At 38.1% G+C, this 22,837-nt stretch overlaps 1 protein-coding gene across 10 annotated transcripts in view; it reads right to left on the bottom strand.

Annotated features, from left to right (window-relative positions):
- Nucleotides 1–22,837, bottom strand: part of RABGAP1L (RAB GTPase activating protein 1 like) — an 819,337-nt gene that overhangs the window by 12,873 nt on the left and 783,627 nt on the right. For 9 of the 10 annotated variants that reach the window (XM_023207198.2, XM_023207196.2, XM_023207197.3 and 6 more), the window contains 4 exons: nucleotides 13,366–13,476; nucleotides 6,923–7,027; nucleotides 4,193–4,276; nucleotides 307–378 (listed from right to left, as the gene is read on the bottom strand). In XM_023207198.2, coding sequence (XP_023062966.1) covers nucleotides 307–378; nucleotides 4,193–4,276; nucleotides 6,923–7,027; nucleotides 13,366–13,476 — 372 coding nt within the window. Of the gene's footprint in view, nucleotides 1–306; nucleotides 379–4,192; nucleotides 4,277–6,922; nucleotides 7,028–13,365; nucleotides 13,477–18,021; nucleotides 18,512–22,837 lie in introns of those variants that run through there. The other variant, XM_023207204.2, reaches the window with a different exon arrangement.

The following is a 22,837-nucleotide window of genomic DNA, read 5'->3' as shown; positions in this document are numbered from 1 at the left end:
AATTCACACCACCAAAGAAATCTACATGGCTCATCTCAAGCTCTGGGGCTTCTTGCGACAATGTCAAATTCCACCTCCTTTCATGTTAGCTGCCTCTGACAGTCCACATGATTTATGGGAGCATCATAACCTTTCAGCTGAAAGGGAAGACAATCACACCCAGTCAGAAGAGAGGTATCCTAGTCTCCATAATTCCTATTAATAAATCCTCAAATACAAAATGGTGGTGTTGGGGATTCTTTCGGGTACTTACAAGCCTGTGGGACTTTGAAATAAATGTTATCACAGGACGATTTCACTCCTTACCTTTACCACTTCCAGCTCCTCCTTGCTGGCTGCTTGTTGTTTCTCCAGCCTGGTACTCAACTGTGAACAGATCTAAGGATGAGAAAAGAGTCTTTTACTAGAAAACAGAACTCTTGCAGCATGTACACATAACTACTTATCAATTCATATGTTACTCTAGCACATCTGATCCTAGAAGAAATTTTGCAAATGAATAGCACTGTAAATGCCAGTCATTTTGGAAATGAGCAGCAGAAAGCTGGAACGTTCCATATGTAAAGCATACTCTACCTTAATTAGTAGAAACATACAGGGGGTAGATTTGGTTTCTTTCTGTCACTAGCCTTCTGTGACTGGTTCAAGTGAATTCCTGGCTTCACTTTTGGAATTAACCTATAGAATCTTTGCTGAGTATTCACTTTCTACAAGTTAGTATGCTGAGAAAATCTTGATGAAAAGAATTCTAGACAGAAATATCTCCTGTCTACTGTCACAGAAAGAACCCGTTTTCAATTACAAAAGTTTCCTTAAGAAGTGGCAGAGTGATGTTCTCACTCGTAAGTGGGAGTTGAACAATGAGAACACATAGACATAGGGAGGGGAACATCACACACCGGGGCCTGGTGGAGGGGTAGGGGACTAGGGGAGGCATAACATTAGGAAAAATACCTTAATACAGACTAAAACTCTTATTAAGTAGGTTTGGCAACACAGCATAGAAATTAAAAGCTTAGCTGCTGGAGTGAAATGTGAGTTTAAGGCAAACTCCATTTCTTTATAGCTTTGTGAGCTTCGGCAAAGTCATTAATCTTTCCAAGACTCAGTTTTCTCATGATTAAAAAGTGCTGTGCTATAGCAATCAAGTGGAAAAAAAGTATGCAAAGGGGTTAGCATAGCACCTGGCCAATAGTAAGCGTACATTAAATAAAATCTATTATTATTTTTGATTCTGAAATAAGGTGCTAACAAGTATTAGAAATGGTAGAAAAAAAATGAAATGGTAGAAATAGGTGCTTTTAAAGGAAAAAAATCTAGATAAATGAGTATTGGATGTTCAAATCCATTGCCTGAAATAAGAATCTTTTATTTTTGAAAAGTGGATGAAAGGTGGGAGGATAGCTTGAGCCCAGGAGGTCAAGGCTGCAGTGAGCTGTGTTCAGGCCACTGCCTCACTGCATTCCAGCCTGGGTGACAGAGCAAGACCTTGTCTCACAAAAAACAAAACAAAACAAAACAAAACAAAAAAAAACACGATGGAAAAACAGGGGATGTGAAATTTTAAAGTACAATTTTGGCTAAAAACATATATGGTTTACCTCTATTATCAAAACATACATTTAAAAAAAAAATCCCAATTTACTCAAAAATAGCTCTGGAGATGAGGACTTGCTTGCTGAGTTTAGTTTGTTGAGTTTCATTCCAATTCTCCAGATCCAAGCCTGAGGAACCATTAGTAGGACTGTACTGACTGATGTTAAAAAGAAGAGATTACCATGGTAGATTCTGCAAACCTTAAACCCTTTTAAATAAACCAAAACATTATGCACAGAGCCAGTAATAGCTATATTCCAACTATAGAATGCATTTAGATTGTGTCTTATATCCTAATTATCTTCAAACAGATGGGTCTGTTGCCTTTTGCATTATTTCAAGGGCTTGCCAGATAATATTCAAGAATAGTCCCCAGGATTACTTTTGGAGAGGGCTGCATTTGGTGGCCATCCATGGCATAATCTGGCAATGAAAAACATGCATTTGTAGCGATGGGAAATTCCATAACACATGGTCTTTAATGTTCCTTATATTGGTCAGTGTCTACCACCTCTTCTCCTAGATGCCCACATTCAACATCTCAGATCACCTTCAAGGTTTTCTCTTGTCTAGCCAAAAAAAAAAAAAAAAAAAAAAAAAAAAAAAAGACTGTCTTTTGTGATTTCAGGGACCTGGTTTTCTTACTTGGACTGTGGTCTCTCCCCTTGGTTCCACATTTCTTACTGGGACAGATTAGTGCCAATAATACATCTTTGATTATGCCACTTTACTGCTCAAAAATGTCCTACCACAAACAAAATAAAATCCAAGGTCCCAAGCCTAGCCCCGGATCTTTCCTTGATCTGGACCCTAACGTCCCTTTGCTTCTCTTTTGTACTGGAATCTCTTACCAAATGAATTATTTTTCTCTTCACTAATCTACTTCCATGACTTTGCATATCCTATTCCCTCTTTTCTACCATTTCCATCCTCTTCTTTGTCTTCTTTATCTCTACAGATCCAAGTCTCACCTAGCCTTTGAAGCGCAGGTCAAAAGGATTCATTTCCCACACGTCATAAGTTTCCTTTCCTCTTATTTCTACATAGGTATCATCTCCACATTATATGATAAGCTTCTAGAGAGGAAAACTTGAATTCATTCATCTTTTTGTCTGTCAAAGTAGTAAGCCTCACAGAGAGCAGGCATTAAATAAACATATGTTGATCATCATAGAAGAGTAAAATAGCTCTAAAGTTTTATTTCTCAGTCTTCCGCGAATATGCAGATTCCTTATGGAAAGATGTTCATAATGTATTAAGTGAACTAAAGCTAGTTACAAAAAAATAGGATAAACAATACAATTCATCCTGTTTATATATATTATAAATTTATTTATAAAGCATTTGTATAGCAACAATGCATATTCAATATATTACAATGATTATCTCTAGCTAGAAAGATTGAGGGAGATTTGTTTTCTTTGTGCTTCTCTGCACTATTCTAATTTTCCACAAGAACACAAATTTAATTTATAAGCAAAAAACCACATTTTTTTAAAAAAGTATCAGACTTTGGAGTCCTATGTGAATTAGAAGACCCCGGGGAAATCCTTAGATGAGAAGATGGCATATGGTACTTTAATTAATTCTAGAAACCTGGAATTTGAACAGATCACTCAGAGTCTCAGCAATGAGAGGAGTCCTTGCCATGTCCAGCCAACAGGAAGGACAGGAAGGTACCAGTAGATACCAGGAAAGGGGGCTTTCTAACACCATTCTGATGATGGGGCCAGAAACATCCTCAAGAAGATGAGCCCTTTGTTAAAAGCATTTTAAGGTTCACAATAGAAACCTTCCTGCTAGCACTGGCCTGCAGAGGGGAAGGCCACATAGCCATGTGGGAAAAAGAGTGCCCACCACATTCTGTACTGTGGTAGCAAAGGATACACTGATCCCCCAGCTACTGCCATTTAATGCAATAACTAAACTTTGCCAAGAGGCAGATGTTCCGAGTGTCATCTACTGGAAATTAGCATCTGAGTAAGGCAGAAACAGGATCTCAGTAGTCATCAAAAGGTTTTCTATTCCTCTAAATCTACCCAACATTGTAAACAACCAATAGATTGTTTTGGTCAGTGAGACCTCCCAAGTTATCAGTTATAAGTAATAAGCTATAAGTAATAAGTATGTCCAACCACTGCTTCAAAGGAGAGAGTGAGTCACTAAATTTAATAAATCTGGAAAACTATTCTGGAAACTTTAAAAACAAAAATATTTCTACCCCAAAGAAAAACAATAATAATAATTTATTTATTTATTTATTTATTTATTTATTTATTTATTTATTTATTTTAGAGATAGGGTCTTGCTCTGTTGCCCAGGCTGTAGCGCAGTGGTGCAGTCATAGTTCACTGCAGCCTCAAACTCCTAGGTACAAGTGATCCTCCTGCCTCAGCCTCCCAGGTAGCTGGGACTATGGGCACACACCACTATGCCTGGCTAATTAAAAATTTGTTTTCTTTGTAGAGATGGGATCCTGCTATGCTGCTCAGGCTAGTCTCAAACTCCTGGCCTCAAGCAAAAAAAAAAAAAAAAAAAAAATTACTTTTATAGCAGCAAACTATAACTAGCTCTATGTGCCACAGAGGTACATTACCTGTTTATACTCAGCAATGATAGCTGTAGTCTTCTTTATTTCATACTCTGCCTTCTCTAGCTGTTTCCTGAAGACTTCTTTTAGCTAGAAAGAACAGAATGAGAAATATCAGGATTCAGCCAAAATCTTAATAAATTTTCATAAACATCTATATTCAGGTTTGTCTGATTCATAGTAACAATGGTAACAATGTTAACTATGTAAATTATCTTCAAGCTGCATCTTGATAATCTGAAAAAGTCAATCATCTCCAGAGATGCAGAAACCTTACTTTCTTTTCTGTAAAATATGAGACATATGAGCAACACCATTAAAAAATTGCTTATGCTACTTCTAAACATATTGCCAAATAAGTGTCCATTCTGAAGCTATCATTATCCTTATAAGAGTCTAAAACAAAACATCAAGGCATTACTGCATGCTAAATTTGTTACTCTTGACGTTATAAATTACTGAAACAAATCATTGTAGGCCTCCTTATTTATAGTCTACCTTTACTGCTGTTACCTCTCTCTGGAGACAGAAACAAGAGGCTTTGGGGACTAGAGTTAGAAAAGACAGAAGAAGATAAGAGCTTTTAATAAGGACAGGAGATTCAGGGACTAAAGAAACTGACTTTAGAAGGAGCTAAAGTGACACATAATGGAAGGTACTTGTTACAGTCACTGAAATGTTAAATTATGAATGCTATAGTTATAACCACAGTTATTTTTGTGGCCCAGAAGCTCTAGAATTCTAGGCATAGAGGAAAATGAAGGTGATGGAAAAGCTCAGGTGCTACCAGATACAAAGGAAAGAATTAAATTCTGCAAGTTGTTGAACAAACAACTAATGAAACAAACAAAAAACAACTCTGCTTAAACTTTAAGTACATAATCAGAATAAAGAGATGCATTCTGCAGTACAGCATCTCAAATTATTTATGGCGTATACTCTGTAATTGCTAGTTCATAAATTATTGCAATTTATAACTGCACTCCTCATTAGACTTCTAAATTTCTTCATATCTGTTAGATTCTAAAATTCTAAAAGCAATTGGTAAGTTACACTGATCTAAACTCCGTTGTTTATATTGATCTTTATTCTCTATCTGACCCAATTTAAGGACATAAACAATAACCTTCTTGCCTCCCACAATAAGGCCCCATTGACGTTAGGACAGACTCGGCTGGCTGAGAGTCTCTGAGCAAGGGTCACTAAATTTATCTAAGCCATAGTTTCCTCCTCTGAAAATGAGAATAATCCCTATTTTACAAGGGTACCATAATGATTAAAACAGTTACGCACACACAGACAGACACACACACAGACAGACACACACATGGAGGGGAGGGAGGGTGCAAAGCATCTTGCATTGTTCTTGCCACATATTAGGTGAGTATTCAAATGTCACATTCCTTCCCATTTTAGGTATCAATTGCCTACAGGCTAGCATATGTCTATGGAACCATGGAGCAGGTAGAACCTGGGTTAAGTTCATTTGCCAAGAGCTTTACTCCTCATCTAGAGTAGCTTAAGTGGTCCAAAGATGGCAGGAAGTAAAGAAAAAACAAAACCCATTAAAGAATCTAAATAATCTAAAACTGGGTAATCAGCCCCTGAAAATTTTTGAGTAGGTAAAAAATATATATCTTGGACCGCTGTAAATGCCAAAGACTCACTAAATCAGATTCCAAGGAAAAAGAAACCATGGAACACTTTTTATAAAGTCTGGAAGGTGCTAAATGACACATTCCTCCACATGTAACTTTAGTAGAACTTTTTTTCTGGTTGCTTGGATGTAGATCTTTGAAATGTTTTATGCTGTGCTTTAAATTTAGTATTACTGATGTCTCAGAATGAAACTCATTAAAATAAGCTAATCACGATTTGAGATGCTTCCTTACTTTATAAGTTAGCTACATTAGTCAAATTCAAACACACTCTTGGCAGAAGACTTCATTTGTTTGTGATGAAACTGACTCATAATCTAATCTGTGTCAGGTCCCTGGCTGGGACTGACAGGGGTAGAAAACATTGATGAAGCAGCATGTTCTTCCTTGGGGAAGTGGAAAGCTCCAATTCCTTGGGCCGATAGGCCTCTCTGCCCCTGTGCTACACTGCTTTGCACTGGTGGCATTTTCTGGCTAATTAGCCTTACAGCTCCCATGAAGAGTGTAGGGTGCTAACTTCAAGGCTGCTTCTCAAAATGTTTCTTTATATTCCCCCAGGAAATAGGTTTGAAAGCTTTGCCAGGAATACTGATGCTCCTTAAGGTGTGAATCAGGAAAATGAAGTGTGACTGATCGAGGCAGGGGCTGTGTGGCAACTCCCAGCAGAGGTCTCTGTAGGCTTTCGGTTTAACAATGCTCATAAACTACTTCAGAGAAGTCTTTGTCTTGGAGATACAACACAAAATTTGCAGATTCGTCAAAGCTCTTGGATCATAATTCCACGTTACTAAACTTAGAGAAAACTCAACACTCTTGCTAAATATCTCAGTAAAGGCAAATTCCTAAAAGCTGTTCAAGGGTGGAAATACTGCCTCCTCTTTTAACACCTTTCAAAAAAAAAAAAAGATGTCAGAAATGTTGAACAAAAATGTTGAGTAAGTACACTCAATTACTTACATTACTGCTTTAACATCACCTTTGATTTAGAAGAAATTTAATTTTCCTGATTTTTTTTATAGTATTAATCAATTCCCTACCAACATACCTTTGCAAAGAAAAGCCTACATATTCCTTTTACCTGGGCAGTCTCTTCCTCTTGCTTCCTCTTCTCCTCTTCAGTCTCCACCAGCCTCTGTTTGGTCAAGAGGAGTTCCTTATTCAACACATCTGCCTTGTCTTCTGCCTGCAAATCATGGTACATCACAGTCACACACAGGGCAAAGAAAGTGTGTGGAAATTTTCTCCAAACCCAATCTTCAGTTGCTGTTCCAAAATTATTGCAAGTCATTCTTTTCCCTCCTAGCTCAACCAAGGGATGACTGCTTTCACTGAATACCAACTATGTGCCAACTAGTTGGCGCACGTTATTTCTAATCCACACACCAACAATAATTTTACAGATAATGACAGTGAGGTTTGGAAAGATCCAACAAACTGTCTGGGGTCACACATTTAATAGAGTCATGATCTGAATTCAGATTTGAATAACATCAAAGTCCATCCTCTTTCTAAATTCTTCTTACAGCGTTTTAGATGTTACAACAGCACTCACTCTGTGCAGATGGATCTGATGAAGGGGTAGAGCCTCACACAGAAACTTTCAACTGGTGGAGAATAAGGGTTGACTCAGAGAGGAGGAGCAGACAGGCTGGTCTGAGGACAACAATTAGGTGATAAATTCAAGGACTAGTTGAGGTAAACCTGCCCACATGGTCACTCACACAGGGCAGTGAGTCTAGTAAGGAGAAATTAAGACCAAAAATCCATAATAGAGAGAGCCATGAAAAAAATGGAAATATGGACCAGGAATCCAGGAAGAAAAGATCGTATTTCTAGAATGATGATGTCTATTTAACATGCCGGGCTCTCACCTTTTAGGCCACGACTTCAAGTTCACATGGCAATGAAGCATGCCCTCAGCCCTGGCTCACTCACCCCCATCTAAGTTAGCTCCCCTATCTAAATCTCTCATATTTCCCTTGATAGGACTGTAATGACAACTTACGCATGGGATTTATTTGTCCTGCTCACTAGGCGTTAAGCTCCAGGAGGCAAGAACCATATCTCTTTTGCTCATGACTCTATCCCAAGCACCAAGCCCAATGCCAAGTACAGAATAGGTGCTCCCTAAGTACTTGTTGAATGAAGAGGTGTGGCTAAATCATTGCAGATGTAGACTGCATGCGGTGGAGATGGCAGAAGACCACAGGATGAGTTCAGCAGAGAGAACCCGGACACAGAGGAGAGGCAATTATGTGAAGAAGCTATCCCTGGCTGACAGCAGCAAAATGTTATCCAAGTAATGGTGAAAACTGGCTAGGTGGCCTTCTGTCTGTCTTCTGCCATATCTCCCATATGTCCAGATGGGCCAGGCCAGCCCAGTCTGCTGAGGACTGGCCAAGCGGCCTTCTGTCTGTTTTCTGCCATATCTCCTGCATGTCCAGATGGCCAGGCCAGCACAGTCTGCTGATGACTGTAGAGAAACTGCATTCCAGCTGCTTTGCTTGCCCTGTCTTCTGGCTCCTGAGGGCTCATAGCCCAGTGGTTAGAGCTCTGTTTGCAGATAATTTGAAACCGTTGGGTAGTTAAGGCGAAAAAGTCCCTTAAAAGTCTTTAAGACACTAAAAATTGCTCTGATGCATTAGATTTTAGGGGGGAAAAATCTAACAGCAAATTAACATACTAAAATGAGAGGTAGACCTCGAGAATGCAATAAGAACACTGCAAGTTAAGTTTTCAGTTAAGCTGTAAGACACCTGATGTACATCATGGAAGCATCTGGCATAAAGTATGGCATTTTAAAAGAAAACAAAAAGAGAAAAATAAATAAATAAACCATGCAAGCACAAAACTTCCATTTTAGAGCCCCAAGCCAGATGACTGACTGAGGTTACTCACAAAGCAGGGAGACCCTCCCCAAAGTCTCTGACAGATGGGCACAGAGTGGCACTTTAAGAGCAGCTGTACTGCTCATTTCAGTGTTCTTAAAAACTGAACCAACTCTCTCCCTGTAACTGCAGCCCGCTGGTTCAGGTTCTACCCCAGAATGTTTGAGCCCTGCTAATAAAGAAGACTACAACTAAGCCTTCCTCTTAACAGGACGCACAGCAATTTCTACTTTGTGAAGAGATTGATCCTTTCATAAAGTTCATCATGATACTAAAATAAATGTTTTTGTTTTTTGTTTTTTTCAGTTTGGTCTCTTGGAGAGCCATCTAAAATTTTAACATTTTGCAAAAATGTTATAAAGTAAACGCTGGCCAGGCGTGGTGGCTCACGCCTGTAATCCAGCACTGTGGGAGGCCGAGACGGGTGGGTCACCTGAAGCCAGGAGTTCGGAATCAGCCTGGTCAACATGGTGAAACCCCGTCTCTATTAAAAATACAAAAATCAGCCAGGCATGGTTGTGGGCACCTGTAATTCCAGCTACTCGGGAGACAGAGGCAGGATAATTGCTTGAAACCAGGAGGCAGAGGTTGCAGTGAGCCAAGATCGTGTTATTGCACTCCAGCCTGGGCTACAGAGGTAGACTCTGTCTCAAAAAAAAAAAAAAAAAAAAAAAAAGAAAGAAAGAAAGTAAGAAAGAAAAAGAAAAGGGGGAAAAGCACTTCCCCGAGGAATTTTTTTCAAAAACACCTAAATGTTTATGCTAAGAAGACTTATTATTTTCATTTGCACATTTTCTGCCAAACAGTTTTCATTAGGTCAAGATTAAGGCAACTTCACTTATTTCTACTGTTACCACATACAATATCTAGAGCAAAAGGCAAATAAACCTCAATGAGGAGGAAACTGCAATAGAGACTCGGTTTTATCGGGTTCCCCAGGCTGGTCTCGAACTCCTAAGCTCAGGCAATTCACCTACCTCGGCTTCCCAAAGTGCTGGGATTACAGGCATGAGCCACCACGCCCGACAGCCTTCACCATAATTTGACAAGATTGAGAGAGACATTGTCATTATCAAGTCTAAACACTTACCAACATCTTATAATGTCTCATTGATATTGAAAGTTCTAATTGCAATCAAGGCTTCTGCTACACATATATGAGAGAAACAAGCATTGCAATGTGTGATTTAATCATGAATCAACAATAACCTCAGCAAAGACTCAGCCCTAATATCAGAAATGAGGATCTTTGAGAAATGATTTCTGAAAGAACTAACCAGGCCAGTCGTTCAACCTAAAACAAAACAAAGTAATTTTCCATTTAGTCCATGTAGCTTCTGGTCTAAGAGAACTTGCTATGGTGAGAGGGAACCTAGACCCCTGGTCCTCAGCAGGACAGTACTAATCATGTCTCTTCTCTTTTGTTCCTTGCAAATAGGGAAGGACAGGAAAGGCTTGAAAGCAGATAGCAAACAGAAACTGAAATGGAGATGTTGTACGTTTTTTCACTTCTAATCACTGAGAAATCTTTATTTAAGGAATCTGAAAGAGGGCAAGTTCTCAGAGAGGAAGGCTCTGTCAGAGGCAAAAGCTGAAGAGCCTTTGGTGTCCAGGAAGCCCAAAATTAGCACTAAAATGGTCAGAGTAAGGAATGATTTATTTTTGCAAAGTAGCTAATTTCCTAATTCGTGTTTGTTTGCTTACATATTGTCTTAAATACAATCTGCTTTCATATTTGTTTAAAGTTTGCCAGTGTTTTGCTATTTTAATTAAAAGATCTGATTTTCACAAACTGGGAATGGGAAAGTACTGGGCAAACTGGGTGAAGGCCTGCAAAGCCACTCTCAGGCTAGGGCCTTTCCTAGAAGACTGGTGGGACAGGTCACTTCAACTGTAGGGACAGCTTTTTGGTAGGCAAATAAACCCCAATGAGGAGGAAACTGCAAAATCAGAAGTTAGGAGGAAATATGCATGAAATAGCAGTTTTTATTATTTCATCTAGATTCTTTCATTTAGATAAAAAGCTCCAAAAGGGAGGGCCCAGGTCATATTTACTTTTCTTAAAAGAGAGGGAGAGTCAAGGAGGGAAGAGGGGAGAGGAAGAATGAAGGTCTGATGGAACCTTTTCTTCAGGGGCTGTTCTAGCACTCACATCATGAGCTACCCTGGTACTCAATAACCAATTACTTCAGAAATACCTATAATGGCAGTCACTCCGGACTGACTCACATAAAGGATTCTCTTGGTGAAGAAATGATTTTTAAGATAATTTTTTTTGGATTAAAGTTATATATATTATTTAGTAGTATATTCATATATAATATGCATATTATAATGTTCATTATTTTTCTGATTTTTAAAAGTTCTAATCCTCATTTTTACTTAACCTATGGTGGTTAGGTAATTTAAGGTCTTTGTATAAATTTTAAATGGGAAAAAAACTATAAAGATGAATATAAAAATCAGATTTAATCTTATCACCCAGAGATACCTGGCAGTAACATTTTGATGTACTTCCTTATGGGCTTCTTCCCTATCTAGGTATATACTATGGTCCCCTTCCCAATAGGATGACCCAGTGCCAGCCAGTAATCCTTGAAATTGAGATGCAAACATTATAAATGTTTATTTTTACAGAAAAAAAGTATTTTTAAAAAACTACTTTATTATTTTCCCATTAAAAAAAAAATTATTCCAGAAAGACATTTTACAGTCAAGCTGTCATTCTCCCCTACTAGTGAACATAGATATTATAATATTTCTATTTTTCATTCTTATAAGCAACACTCCAGTAAACAACCTTGTATATACATTTTTTTACCAAATCTTTTTTTTTTACCTTTACAAGTCAGAGGATCTCTAGTTTCCTCATCTATATAGTTTTCTCATTTATGAAATGGAAGATTAAAATAATAACTGCTTCCTGGAGTCATTAGGGAGATTAAATGAGATGATGTTTATACATTGCTTTATTTAGTGCTTGGCACATAGTGGGTACATAGTAAAATTTAATTTTATTATTGCTTAAACCTTTTAAAGTCTTAACACATATTACCAACTACATTTCCCAAACAACTCTGAAATTCTCCTTAGCTCATTTCACTGCATCCTCACTGAATCCAACTGTTTAAAAATTGTTTCATTTAGTCAGCCATTATAAGAAAATTATTAATGGATAAAAGATTCAAAATGGCAGAATCAAGCCCATTTGGAAAGTTAACATAGAACCAAGACTTTCATTATAGCACTGACTTATCTCTACAGTCTCGAATACAAAAATACGACCACTGAGGTAAGGCTGAGTTTACCCTGACTGAATGGAAATCCTGCTACCTTCTTTGGTTCTGACTCTCCTAGTCACATATTTCTTATATCACTTCTCACAGCTTCCAAATGGGCGGGCTAAAGGAGGTTTGTAGTTAACAGCGCCACAACTTTTTTAAAAAACATTCTCTGGGCTGCTTTTTCTACCTTCCATATCGTGTCCCAAGCAACACAGTTCTTGTTTTTGTTTTTGTTTTCGAACTCCTTTAATGCCAGTTCTCTCAGTGTCCTCCTCTCCCAGATACAGCACTGTTTTCCTGAACATGGGTCTTCTCTCCAACTTTACTATGGTTAGAACTTTTGAGCCACAAAATTGGCTATCAATATGGGAAAAAAGGAATTGTGGCAGGGGCCATTTTCAGCTGTCCTTTAATTTTAAACATGTAAGCAGATTTATGCTATGAATGAATTTGTATTTTTTAATATTGTCAATGCAAACTTACACCACAGGTAATGACTCTTTTACAGACTCAACAGTCTGAGAGTCAGTTTTTCTGACCCTCCACTATCTGTTGGGAATATTTACTTTGTAGAAGTCAGAAAATAGAGTGGTAATTTTAAATCTGCACAAGACTGCTTCCATATTGCCAATTATTTCTGAAAATGCTAGCAAGAAAAAACAGGAGGTCCTAAGACTGTCAGCTTAGTTGGAAAGAACAAGGGAATGCTAAATAGTTTAAGGTCTTCCTAGCAACAGCTAACATTTAATGAACACATACTATTGAAGTGCTTTACTTATTTGTCATATCATCTCTATGAGATAGATACCTTTTTATATCTATAGACAGCTTAAGAACTGCCCGGGGTCATATGGTTCACAAGTGGTGGTGCCAGCATTCACAACAGGGCAGTCTGGCTCTCAGCCATTCAGATGCCTATCAATCTAACAATCCAACTCTTAATGTAGGTACTTCATTTAAAAGTTCACATTTATTCTGGAGAAGAATTCTTACTGGAACAAAGAGTAAGGTGCCTACTGTTAGAGTGGCATTAGTACAGGTATATTCTTGGTGACTGATGTTCTCAGATAATTATGCTGACAGCCATTGGTTCAGGAAAGGTATCAACAAAGACATAACAGAGTTTAGAGGTATAAAGAAAGTTATGTCACACACGCTATTTAGAAATGACCCAAACCTTTCTCAAAGGCTTGTGGTTTCCACTCTCTCCAAATAACACATACTGTCCCTGCCACTCCTCCATTCATCAAGCACAAAGTCAAGAACAAAGCAAGCTTGGGAGGGCAGCGGTGAGGGCAAATTGGTCTTTGCTCTGAGGAAGTCATCACAGTCCCATTTCTAAAGTTTACCTGATCCAAGTCATTCCGTAGAGCAATTTTGCTTGTTACTAGTTCGTGGGCGAGGTCATCATTCTCTTGTTCCAACCTCATGCTGGCCTCCTGTAATCTTCGGTTCTCCCTCTGCAGAAAAAGAACAACAGCCGGAGGTGGGCATTAGTGTCTGGACATACAGAAATGAATAGAACTAGTGAGGAAAAACAAGCAACAAAGTGAACTTTCAAAGGTGTAAAAAGGAGAAGGCGCAAGTGGCACAGGAAGGCAGGATTGCTGTATGGGAAACAACAGTGAGTTTAGCTAGCAATGCAGATGCGGTTCTCTACCCGGTGAAACTTGTCCCTTAAACTCTCAAGATGGAACTTCATTATAAAACATGTGCCACAAAGAGCGAACTTTCTGAACATACCCCCCCCCAATCCTGTGAGGTTTTTACATAGATCTAGAACACAGACACAAGCAATTCTTTATTTGAAACATGCACAGTGGTCTCACCCTTGACCTCAAGAGAAACCACAAGACACAGTAGGAATGAAACAGGGGAAAACCACTAGACATTTCTTCAAATTGTTTTTCTAAGACAGGGTTCATATTAAGTATATTTAAGAGCATTAAATCAAGAATCATGACACATGGGTTCATGACTTTGCTAACAGTCGACATTTTTATTCTTTGAGTAAGAATATATTTACTTTTCTGAACACCTATTTTTGGGTGACAGCAATAGTCATATCTAGTTTTGTTGTTTTTTAAAAAACTTCAGATTAAAACATTCCAGGTAAAATAAATTACTGAGGATTTCTGCCCCCCACCTTGAAAAATCTGAAACAAAGTTACATGATAAAAAAACAAAAACAAACGAATGAAAGAAAAAAAAAAAAAAACAAGTCACTAATTCTTATGAAGTAAGGTCTTTCCTTAACTAAACACTGTGAACTTGGTATGTTCACAACTATTTTCAGAATAGTTATTTCATGTCTTCCATTCCAAAGTATCAAAATTACTTTCTTTGCTACTGTTAACAGTTATAGGAGATTCAAAAGACAGCTGACAGGAAAGACTAATGTCACGAGACCTTCCTGTTTTTCAGATTTACTCTCCTAACAGTGTTTTCTGCAAAGGTGGCAAAAACCTTTTTTTTTTTTTTTTTTGTCAAAAACCTTTGACAAAGCAGTGATACAAAACTAGAAGGCAAATATATGTTTTGGAAGATAGTTTATCATAGCATACCAGGCAATGTGAAGTTAATTTTATCTTCTATATAACAACCTGGTGTTTGCTATATTGAAAGAGAAGACAATTTCTTTCTTTTTCCTGTTTTTTAAAAGAAGGGCTAAGAAACATTGCACCTTGATTAACCAGCCACCAGGGCCCATTTCTGTCTTTTTTTTTTTTTTTTTTTTTGGAAAAAAATTAGAAAAGTTGGAGAATGTTAAAACATTATTGAAAAACATATCAGCCGAGTGCGGTGGCTCACGCCTGTAATCCCAGCACTTTGGGAGGCCGAGGGGGGCGGATCAAGAGGTCAGGAGATCGAGAGCATCCTGGCTAACACGGTGAAACCCCATCTCTACTAAAAATACAAAAAATTAGCTGGGCGTGGTGGCGGTCCCCTGTAGTCCCAGCTACTCGGGAGTCTGAGGCAGGAGAATGGCGTGAACCCAGGAGGCGGAGCTTGCAGTGAGCCCAGATCGCGCCACCGCACTCCAGCCTGGGGGAGAGAGCGAGACTCCGTCTCAAAAAAAAGAAAAACATATCTATCAAAAAAGATAAAAACAATCCCAAATCACTTTCATACTTTAAATAAATTCACAATAGAATTCGACTCAGTGTTAAAATACTGGAGAAGGCTGGACGCAGTGGCTCGTGCCTGTAATCCCAACACTTTGGGAGCCTGAGACTGGAAGATTGCTCGAGCCCAGGGGTTCAAGACCAGCCTTGGCAACATGGCAATACCGCATCTCTACCAAAAAAATTTTTTTAATTAGCTGGGTACAGCCGGGCGCAGTGGCTCATGCTTGTAATCCCAGCACTTTGGGTGGCTGAGGTGGGCGGACCACTTAAGGTCAGTTCAAGACCAGCCTTGCCAACATGGTGAAATCTCATCTCTACTAAAACAAAATACAAAAATTAGGCGGGTGTGGTGATACACACCTGTAATCCCAGCTGCTCGGGAGGCTGAGGCAGGAGAATTGCTTCAACCTGAAAGACAGACCTTGCAGTGAGCCAAAATTGCACCACTGCACTTCAGCCTGGACGACAGAGTGAGTGAGACTCCATCTAAAAAAGAAAAAAAATTAGCTGGGTGGTGTGGTGTGCACACATGATCCCAGCTACTGGAGAGGCTGAGGTTGGAGGATCACTTGAACCCAGGAAGTCAAGGCTGCAGTGAACTGTGATCATGCCACTGCATTCTCGCCTGGGTGACAGAGTGAGAACCTGTTTCAAAAAAAAAAAAAAAAAGAAAGAAAGAAAGAAATACATAATAACAGGAAATGCTTACACTGCCTTGTGGGGGGAAAAAAAAAACCAATAAATAACTGGAGAATCTCATTATAACAATATAAACAATAAATATTGACTGTAGGTAGTGAATTTTCTTTACTGTTGTCCTTTTCCTTTTAAAAATGTTTTCAAGTTTTCTACAATGCATATATATTTGTAATAGGATTTAAAAAATAGTTTTATTAAGGAAAAAAATTCAGAATTTTAATTCCATTGGAAGGGATAAGATGCCAAAATGAGAAAAAAAAATTTTAAGTCCACTTCTGTTAGAAGGTCATATTCTACACAAAACCATATTGGATCCTCCTTTTTGACTAAGATATAATGTAACCCCTCAGAAGTGGTGCCTTGCTAGGAACTCTTTCCCCAGATGTTCCCGAGAAGACTGTGTAGGCTCTTGTAGAGGCAACTTGTACTCATCAGATTCTGTCTGTTCCCTCAATCTACAGAAGTTCCACCCTCCCACAGAAACATAATAAATGTAGAGACTAAAAGACAGATTTCTAAAAAGCCAGAGCTTCTACAATGAAATCTTTCAATCTTTGCCTAAGTAACACAATTTCTAGCAGGGGCTGAAGAGTTAGCCTTTATTTCTGATATATCTATTACTCTTTTTCATGGAAAAAAAATTAAATACTTATAGGAAACTTAGATTAAAAAAAAGATTTGAGAAGCTTTTTCAATAAATTTCCTACTAGCCAGGAAAGAGTAACAATACCAGCACAATTTCAACATGACATATTTCACAATGCAGCTGCTTAGCGAGGGAAGAGATTTTTCTCATTTCTTGATAAATCTCTTCAAGAAACTAAGATAAGACTACTTCAATAACTATTCCCGAGTTAAGTGTCCTATTGCTATTGAAATTGTACTTGTATAACCCCAAAGTACAAAAACCTCCCTCGACTATTATGTACATTACATCCATTTGGCACAAGTGAAAATGTTGCCACTACCAGTTTTTCAGGTTACAATTATATGCTTAGAATTGAGTTAAAGTAACCTCCAGGTAAAGTCATAGGATGTTCGTGGAAAAAATACTTTGTTCAAGTATTTAGAAATCATACCAGGTAGCTACTTCACTGTTGATTAGAGATAAATGTCTGATGGATTATCTGTTATATAAGAAAGAGGTGTGAGTTCAGCTGAAATTCTGACTAGTAACTTCTCATTACAATGACTGTTGCAACTCAAACTCTTCCTTACAGACACACAGTTAAAGGGGCAAGGGCAAGGGTGGGAAAAGATTTGGGAGAAACTGAGAGCCTCGGTCCCTGCAAAGCAAAATAGCCTAGAGGGCACACCTACTGGCTTTTGCTTTAGCAAGAAGCTTCAATTTAGTGTCTGCAAAGCAAGCAGCACAGTGGGAAGTGTCAGACTCCTGCTCTGCACTCACAGACAAGTGGGAAAGCAAGCTACGGGGCCAAAAATGCAGTATCATCCTCCAAAGTATGAACCCAGGGTGAGTGCTACTGAGCACTACAGTGAGACTCTGCTACTGAGATGGAGATCTTCTACAAAGAACTTGCCCACACTTACCTACTGAGGGCTAAACAGAGCTTATATTACTTGGCTGCCTTTTACAGTTCTTCTCAAGGAGCCAAAACTGTTTTCAATACTGACCCATTCCAGAAAAAGTTTGCCTGTATTCTAGAATGGAGAAGAGAGTTTGGTTTTGATGGTCTTTTTTTTTTTGATACTACTTTTCTTGGGAAAGGTAGGAACCCTGCTTGGCTCATTTTGAAATGTTAACAAGGATTGCCCATGGGAGACAGACTTAAAGTCAGCCCCAATAACCTCAGTCAGCCCAGAGAGATTCATATGCTCTAAGTTTGCACAAGCAGATGTGCTGACTGCTCAAAGCCTGTAAACAAAACAGGCAAACTGGTTCCCTCTTGCCTTTCAGAAAAGATTACAGGAGACACTGCTTACATAACTCTTAACACTCACATCACACTGTCTGAAACATATACTCCCCATCTCACACAACTGACACCATTTGAATAAAAAGCAGATAACAACTGTCCTCATAGTTTCACCCCTCATGGATACGAGATGTACAGCTGGGAAAGTTTGGTTAGTAACTTTTGGGAGGAGGATACTGCATTTTTCAAAGAGACAGACACCAATGTTACAGACACACATAGATTAAAAAAAGAAACTTACCTCCTCAAAAGTCATAGACCAACTACCGTTTTCAATCATAGGTACAAAGACAATTAAAAAAAAAAAAGAATATCCAATGAAATTGAACACCTACTAAAATATTTATGAAATGGCAATAACAAAAACAGACACTTCTTAATGCTCTTTTGCTTTTCCTTTGAGTGTCATATAACTCTAAGTTCTCTCTGTGACTGCAAACATTCAATGGAACAAAGTATACTTGAGGCAGCTAGTGGGCAAGTCTCAACTCAGGAAGACTCATATCCTCAAACTCCTCCCTCTCTACACTGCTGTTTACAGTTTGCATGAACGACTAAAATGCTGTACGTGGAACTATTAAGGAACTACGGTGTGAGGTGTTGATACTGTGTTGTTAAAGCTGGGTGGAAGGAACTTCCTTATATGACAAGGTCAGAAATCTTGCAAAACAGTTCATCTTCAGACAAAAGAATGAAATTGCTGGGCAGGGTAATGCAAAAAAAAAAAAAAAAAAAATGGATCCTGGATCTCACGTGTACCTGGGGGCTGAAGTCTGGGTGAAGCAGTTCAAGGGATTGTGAATGTCATTTATTCCAAGATGAGAAACCAGAGAAATGTGAACTTGTAATTAAAAGTAAAGAAGCTAAGCTTTAAAGGAAAAAATGACGAGGAGGGAGGTGGCTTTATAAACCCTAGCTCAATATTTTGGGTGTTGTCTGCTGCTGTGATGAATTCTTGGCACATGGTTTTAAAGCCTTTTAAGGGTCAGGAGAAAATGTTTTCCTAAAAGACTCAGTGCAAATTTATTAGCAACAACACACTCAATGCTCACATATTTTCTTTTGGATACCTCTTTTAAAAGAGTTGACAGCTATCATATTCAAGTTTTCAAATGCCTACAGATAAAATGTTTAAATATCTATGTTGTCCTTAAATGAAGATCTGAGAAAGAAAATATGGATATTCGAAGCTTTTTACTTTACTCATCACATCCAATTTTATCTTTGTAGTGGAAAATTTCAAATTTTTAAATGTCAAACTAAAAACAAAATCTTGTCAGTAATAAATGACAGCTGGCCAAACAGACTGCATTTCTTTTAGCACTTAAAAAACTATCTTAGATTATACTCTTGCATAGAGGTCAGCAAACTTCTAGTGTAAATTGCCAGACAGTAAATATATTAGACTTTGCAGGTCGCATGGTCTATGTTGAAATTTCTCAACTCTACCAGTGTCATACAAAACCAGCCATACATAATAAATAAATAAATAAACAAAAACTGGCAGTGAGCCAGATTTCGCCTATAAACCACAGCTTGCAGATCCCTGCTCTACTCTAGCACACAAATCAAATTTTCAAAAAGCAAATGCATTCTAGATGACATAGAAACATTATTAGTGTCAGGTAATTTTCTCAGTAATCCTTAAACGGAAAAGAAAACTTTCTAAAAATTAATGAAAGTTTCTTGAAAACTCTGACGATCATCAATAAACATACTAGAAATTCTTAGTGTGCCGAATGCATATTCTTCCCCCAAGGGTTAAGTATAAGGGACTGAAAGACCAGCACTGTTAGAAATCGCCCACTCCTCATTAGCTATATTGCTTGAGAAGCCAAAAGGATTTAGTTTCGCATCTTCACCATCCTACAACAATGAACTCTCTGGGTTATCCAAGCTCAAAGAGAAAGTGGAAGCCTTCTGAAGTTGATCATTAAGTTATCATAGGCATATAGAAAACAACCTCATGTCTATTACTATTCCTTAAAAGCACATTATTTCTAACATAATATTTCCAAAAGCCAACACAGTCTCTGTGATGTGAAAAAATAATAAAGTGTAAGTTTATTTGCTCTGGCAGAAAAACGTGGTTTTTTTTTTTTTTTCCTGTTTGTTTTTTTTAGATGGAGTCTTGCTCTGTCACCCAGGCTGGAGTGCAGTGGTGCGATCTCAGCTCACTGCAACCTCCGCCTCCCAGGTTCAAGAGATTATCCCGCCTCAGCCTACTGAATAGCTAAGACCACAGGTGTGTGCCACCACACCCAGCTAATTTTTGTATTTTAAGTAGAGAAAGGGTTTTTACCACGTTGGCCAGGTTGGTCTCGAACTCCTGACCTCAAGTGATCCACCCGCCTCGGCCTCCCAAACTGTTGGGATTACAGGTGTAAGCCAACGTGTCTAGCCAGAAAAATAATTTTCAAAGATGGATTCACTTATCTTGACTCCCCTGAGTAAGAAAGGGTCCAACACCAAAAAGGGCCCAACAGTTTTTTAAAAAAGTCTACTCCCTCGTTTTTATAGGTTAGAAATGTATCCTAATTTAAACTTTTCTTCATTTGTCAAGTTTAAAAGAAATGTGGTACTTGCTCTAAATTATTGCATTAGATATGTAAGGATGGCAAAAAAGTACAATTAAGCTTTATTTCAAATATTTCATTTGTATTATTTTTACTATGCATAATAGCTTAATTTGAAATTACATGTAGGAGCAACTGCTCTACAAAAACTAGTATGTGCAAGAAAAAAACTGTGGAGACATAGAAGAATCATTTCCTTTGTTTAAATTACATTTTGATTTTAAAAATTACTATGTTTAATCTCAAGAACGAGGTTAAACATTCTAAATTTAATTGTACTGAACATGGATAAGACACTTCAATTAGAAATTATGTATTCATAATACTATCTGTGTCCCAAACCCAAGACAGTGTAAGCATTCCAGATTCTTTTAGTGTTTTCCCATCTAGAACAGGTAACCTTTATTATGCTTTGGGAGATTCACTGAATTTAATTAATTAGTTGTGTGTGTGTGTGTGTGTATTTATTCATTTATTTATTTTTGAGATGGAGTCTCGCTCTGTCGCCCAGGCTGGAGTGCAGTGGCGTGATCTCGGCTCAATGTAAGTTCCGCCTCTCGGGTTCACGCCATTCTCCTGCCTTAGCCTCCCAAGTAGCTGGGACTACAGGTGCCAGCCACCACATCCAGCTAATTTTTCTTTTTCTTTTTTTTTTTTTTTTTGAGACAGAGTCTTGCTCTGTCTCCCAGGCTGGAGTGCAGTGGCATGATCTTGGCTCACTGCAACTCCCCCTCCCAGGTTCAAGCGATTCTCATGCCTCAGCATCTCGAGTAGCTGGGACTACTGGTGCTTGCCAGCACACTCAGCTAATTTTTGTATTTTTTTAGTAGAAGCTGGGTTTCACTGTATTGGCCAGGCTGGTCTGGAACTCCTGACCTCAAGTGATCCACCCACCTCAGCCTCCCAAAGTGCTGGCATTACAAGCAAGAGCCACCATGCCCAGTCAATTAGCTGTGTTTTTTAAGGCTTAGTTCACATTTGTGCAAATAGTTCTTTAATTGAACCAGAAAAGCATATCATTCTCCAAAGGCAGATGAAGGCTACAGATCTCCAAAAAGTACCATCAACTGACACCATCACTTGAAAACTTTCCTCACAATAGAAACAATTCATCTCTTTAAGATAGAAAATATTTTAATTTCTGAAATTGGTAACTTTGCTTATTAAGGGCTTAGTTAGTTTCTAAAATACACTAAAAACAGCTACACATATTGATGAATGTGTGTTTTCTGGGGAACCTGTATAAAAATGAAAACATGCTTATTTCTACAGCCAAATCTTTATCCTAATTTCAGCTTATTAGAAATCAATCACTAAATTTACAAACCAAATTATTAGAGTAGACAAAGAATTTTACACAAATCTGGTCAGGTCCAAGTTAAGAAGGAAGATAAAAGAGATTTGAAATAAATATTCTACATTGTTCTTCCAAAAAAGTTTCCTTTCTGTCTCTTGGAATCTAGTCATGAAGAGAAACAGAAAGAATAAAGGCTATAAAGCAGTCATTATGGTGTTCACTGAGTTTAAAATATAAACTGATGCCAAGCCCAGGTAGCACAGGCAGTGCATGTATATGTGTGTATGACCTACGTATATATGTTTATATCTGTGTGTACACATACAACGTACAACATATGTTCTATCTGGAAATTAATGGGCTTCACTAAAAACTAATGTACCACCCACTGTGTTGGATTTTATTCTACAAATATGAACACATATAAGATCAATAGTCACTAATTAGCTCTAATTTCAACAGGAAGCTCTCCCTCCTGCAAGGCTTCTAAACAGGTACCTCTGGTGTGACTTAGGGTTCATGAAAGGAAAAGGGTAGCCTAAATGACAATCCTCCTGGAACATTCTGCTTTTTTTTTTGGAGATGTAATTCACATACTATAAAAGTCATGTTTTTAAAATGTGCAATGTAATGATTTTAGTATATTCACAAAGTTGTGCAATCATCATTACTTCCTAATTCCAGAAGATTTTCATGATACGTCAAGTTTTAAAATTTAAATTTATACTAACATTATTTCATTTCTTTCTTTGTGGTTGAGATTTAAGTGTTGAATAAAGGTGATTATAGCGATATAACCTGAGCATGAAGATATTTACATATGTCATAAAAATAGACATCAAACACATGTTTACATAGATATAGCAAGAAATATGACTGTTGAGAGCTACATCTACATTGTTGGATCTTTAATCCCACCTCCAGGTTCCCTGTGATAGCCCTTTCACATATGCCACCATGTCTAAAAGAAATAGCATTGAACTAAATACCTCTTAAAACATCTTATTATATAACATATGTGGGCTTTAAAAAATAAATTTCCAGGCCGGGCGCGGTGGCTCAAGCCTGTAATCCCAGCACTTTGGGAGGCCGAGACGGGCGGATCACAAGGTCGGAGATGGAGACCATCCTGGCTAACACGGTGAAACCCCGTCTCTACTAAAGAACACAAAAAACTAGCCGGG

This window comes from Piliocolobus tephrosceles, chromosome 1, assembly GCF_002776525.5.
Source record: "Piliocolobus tephrosceles isolate RC106 chromosome 1, ASM277652v3, whole genome shotgun sequence".
Lineage (NCBI taxonomy): Eukaryota > Metazoa > Chordata > Mammalia > Primates > Cercopithecidae > Piliocolobus > Piliocolobus tephrosceles.
Note: the sequence above shows the minus strand (reverse complement) of the source record. Positions and strands in the feature narration are given on the sequence as shown.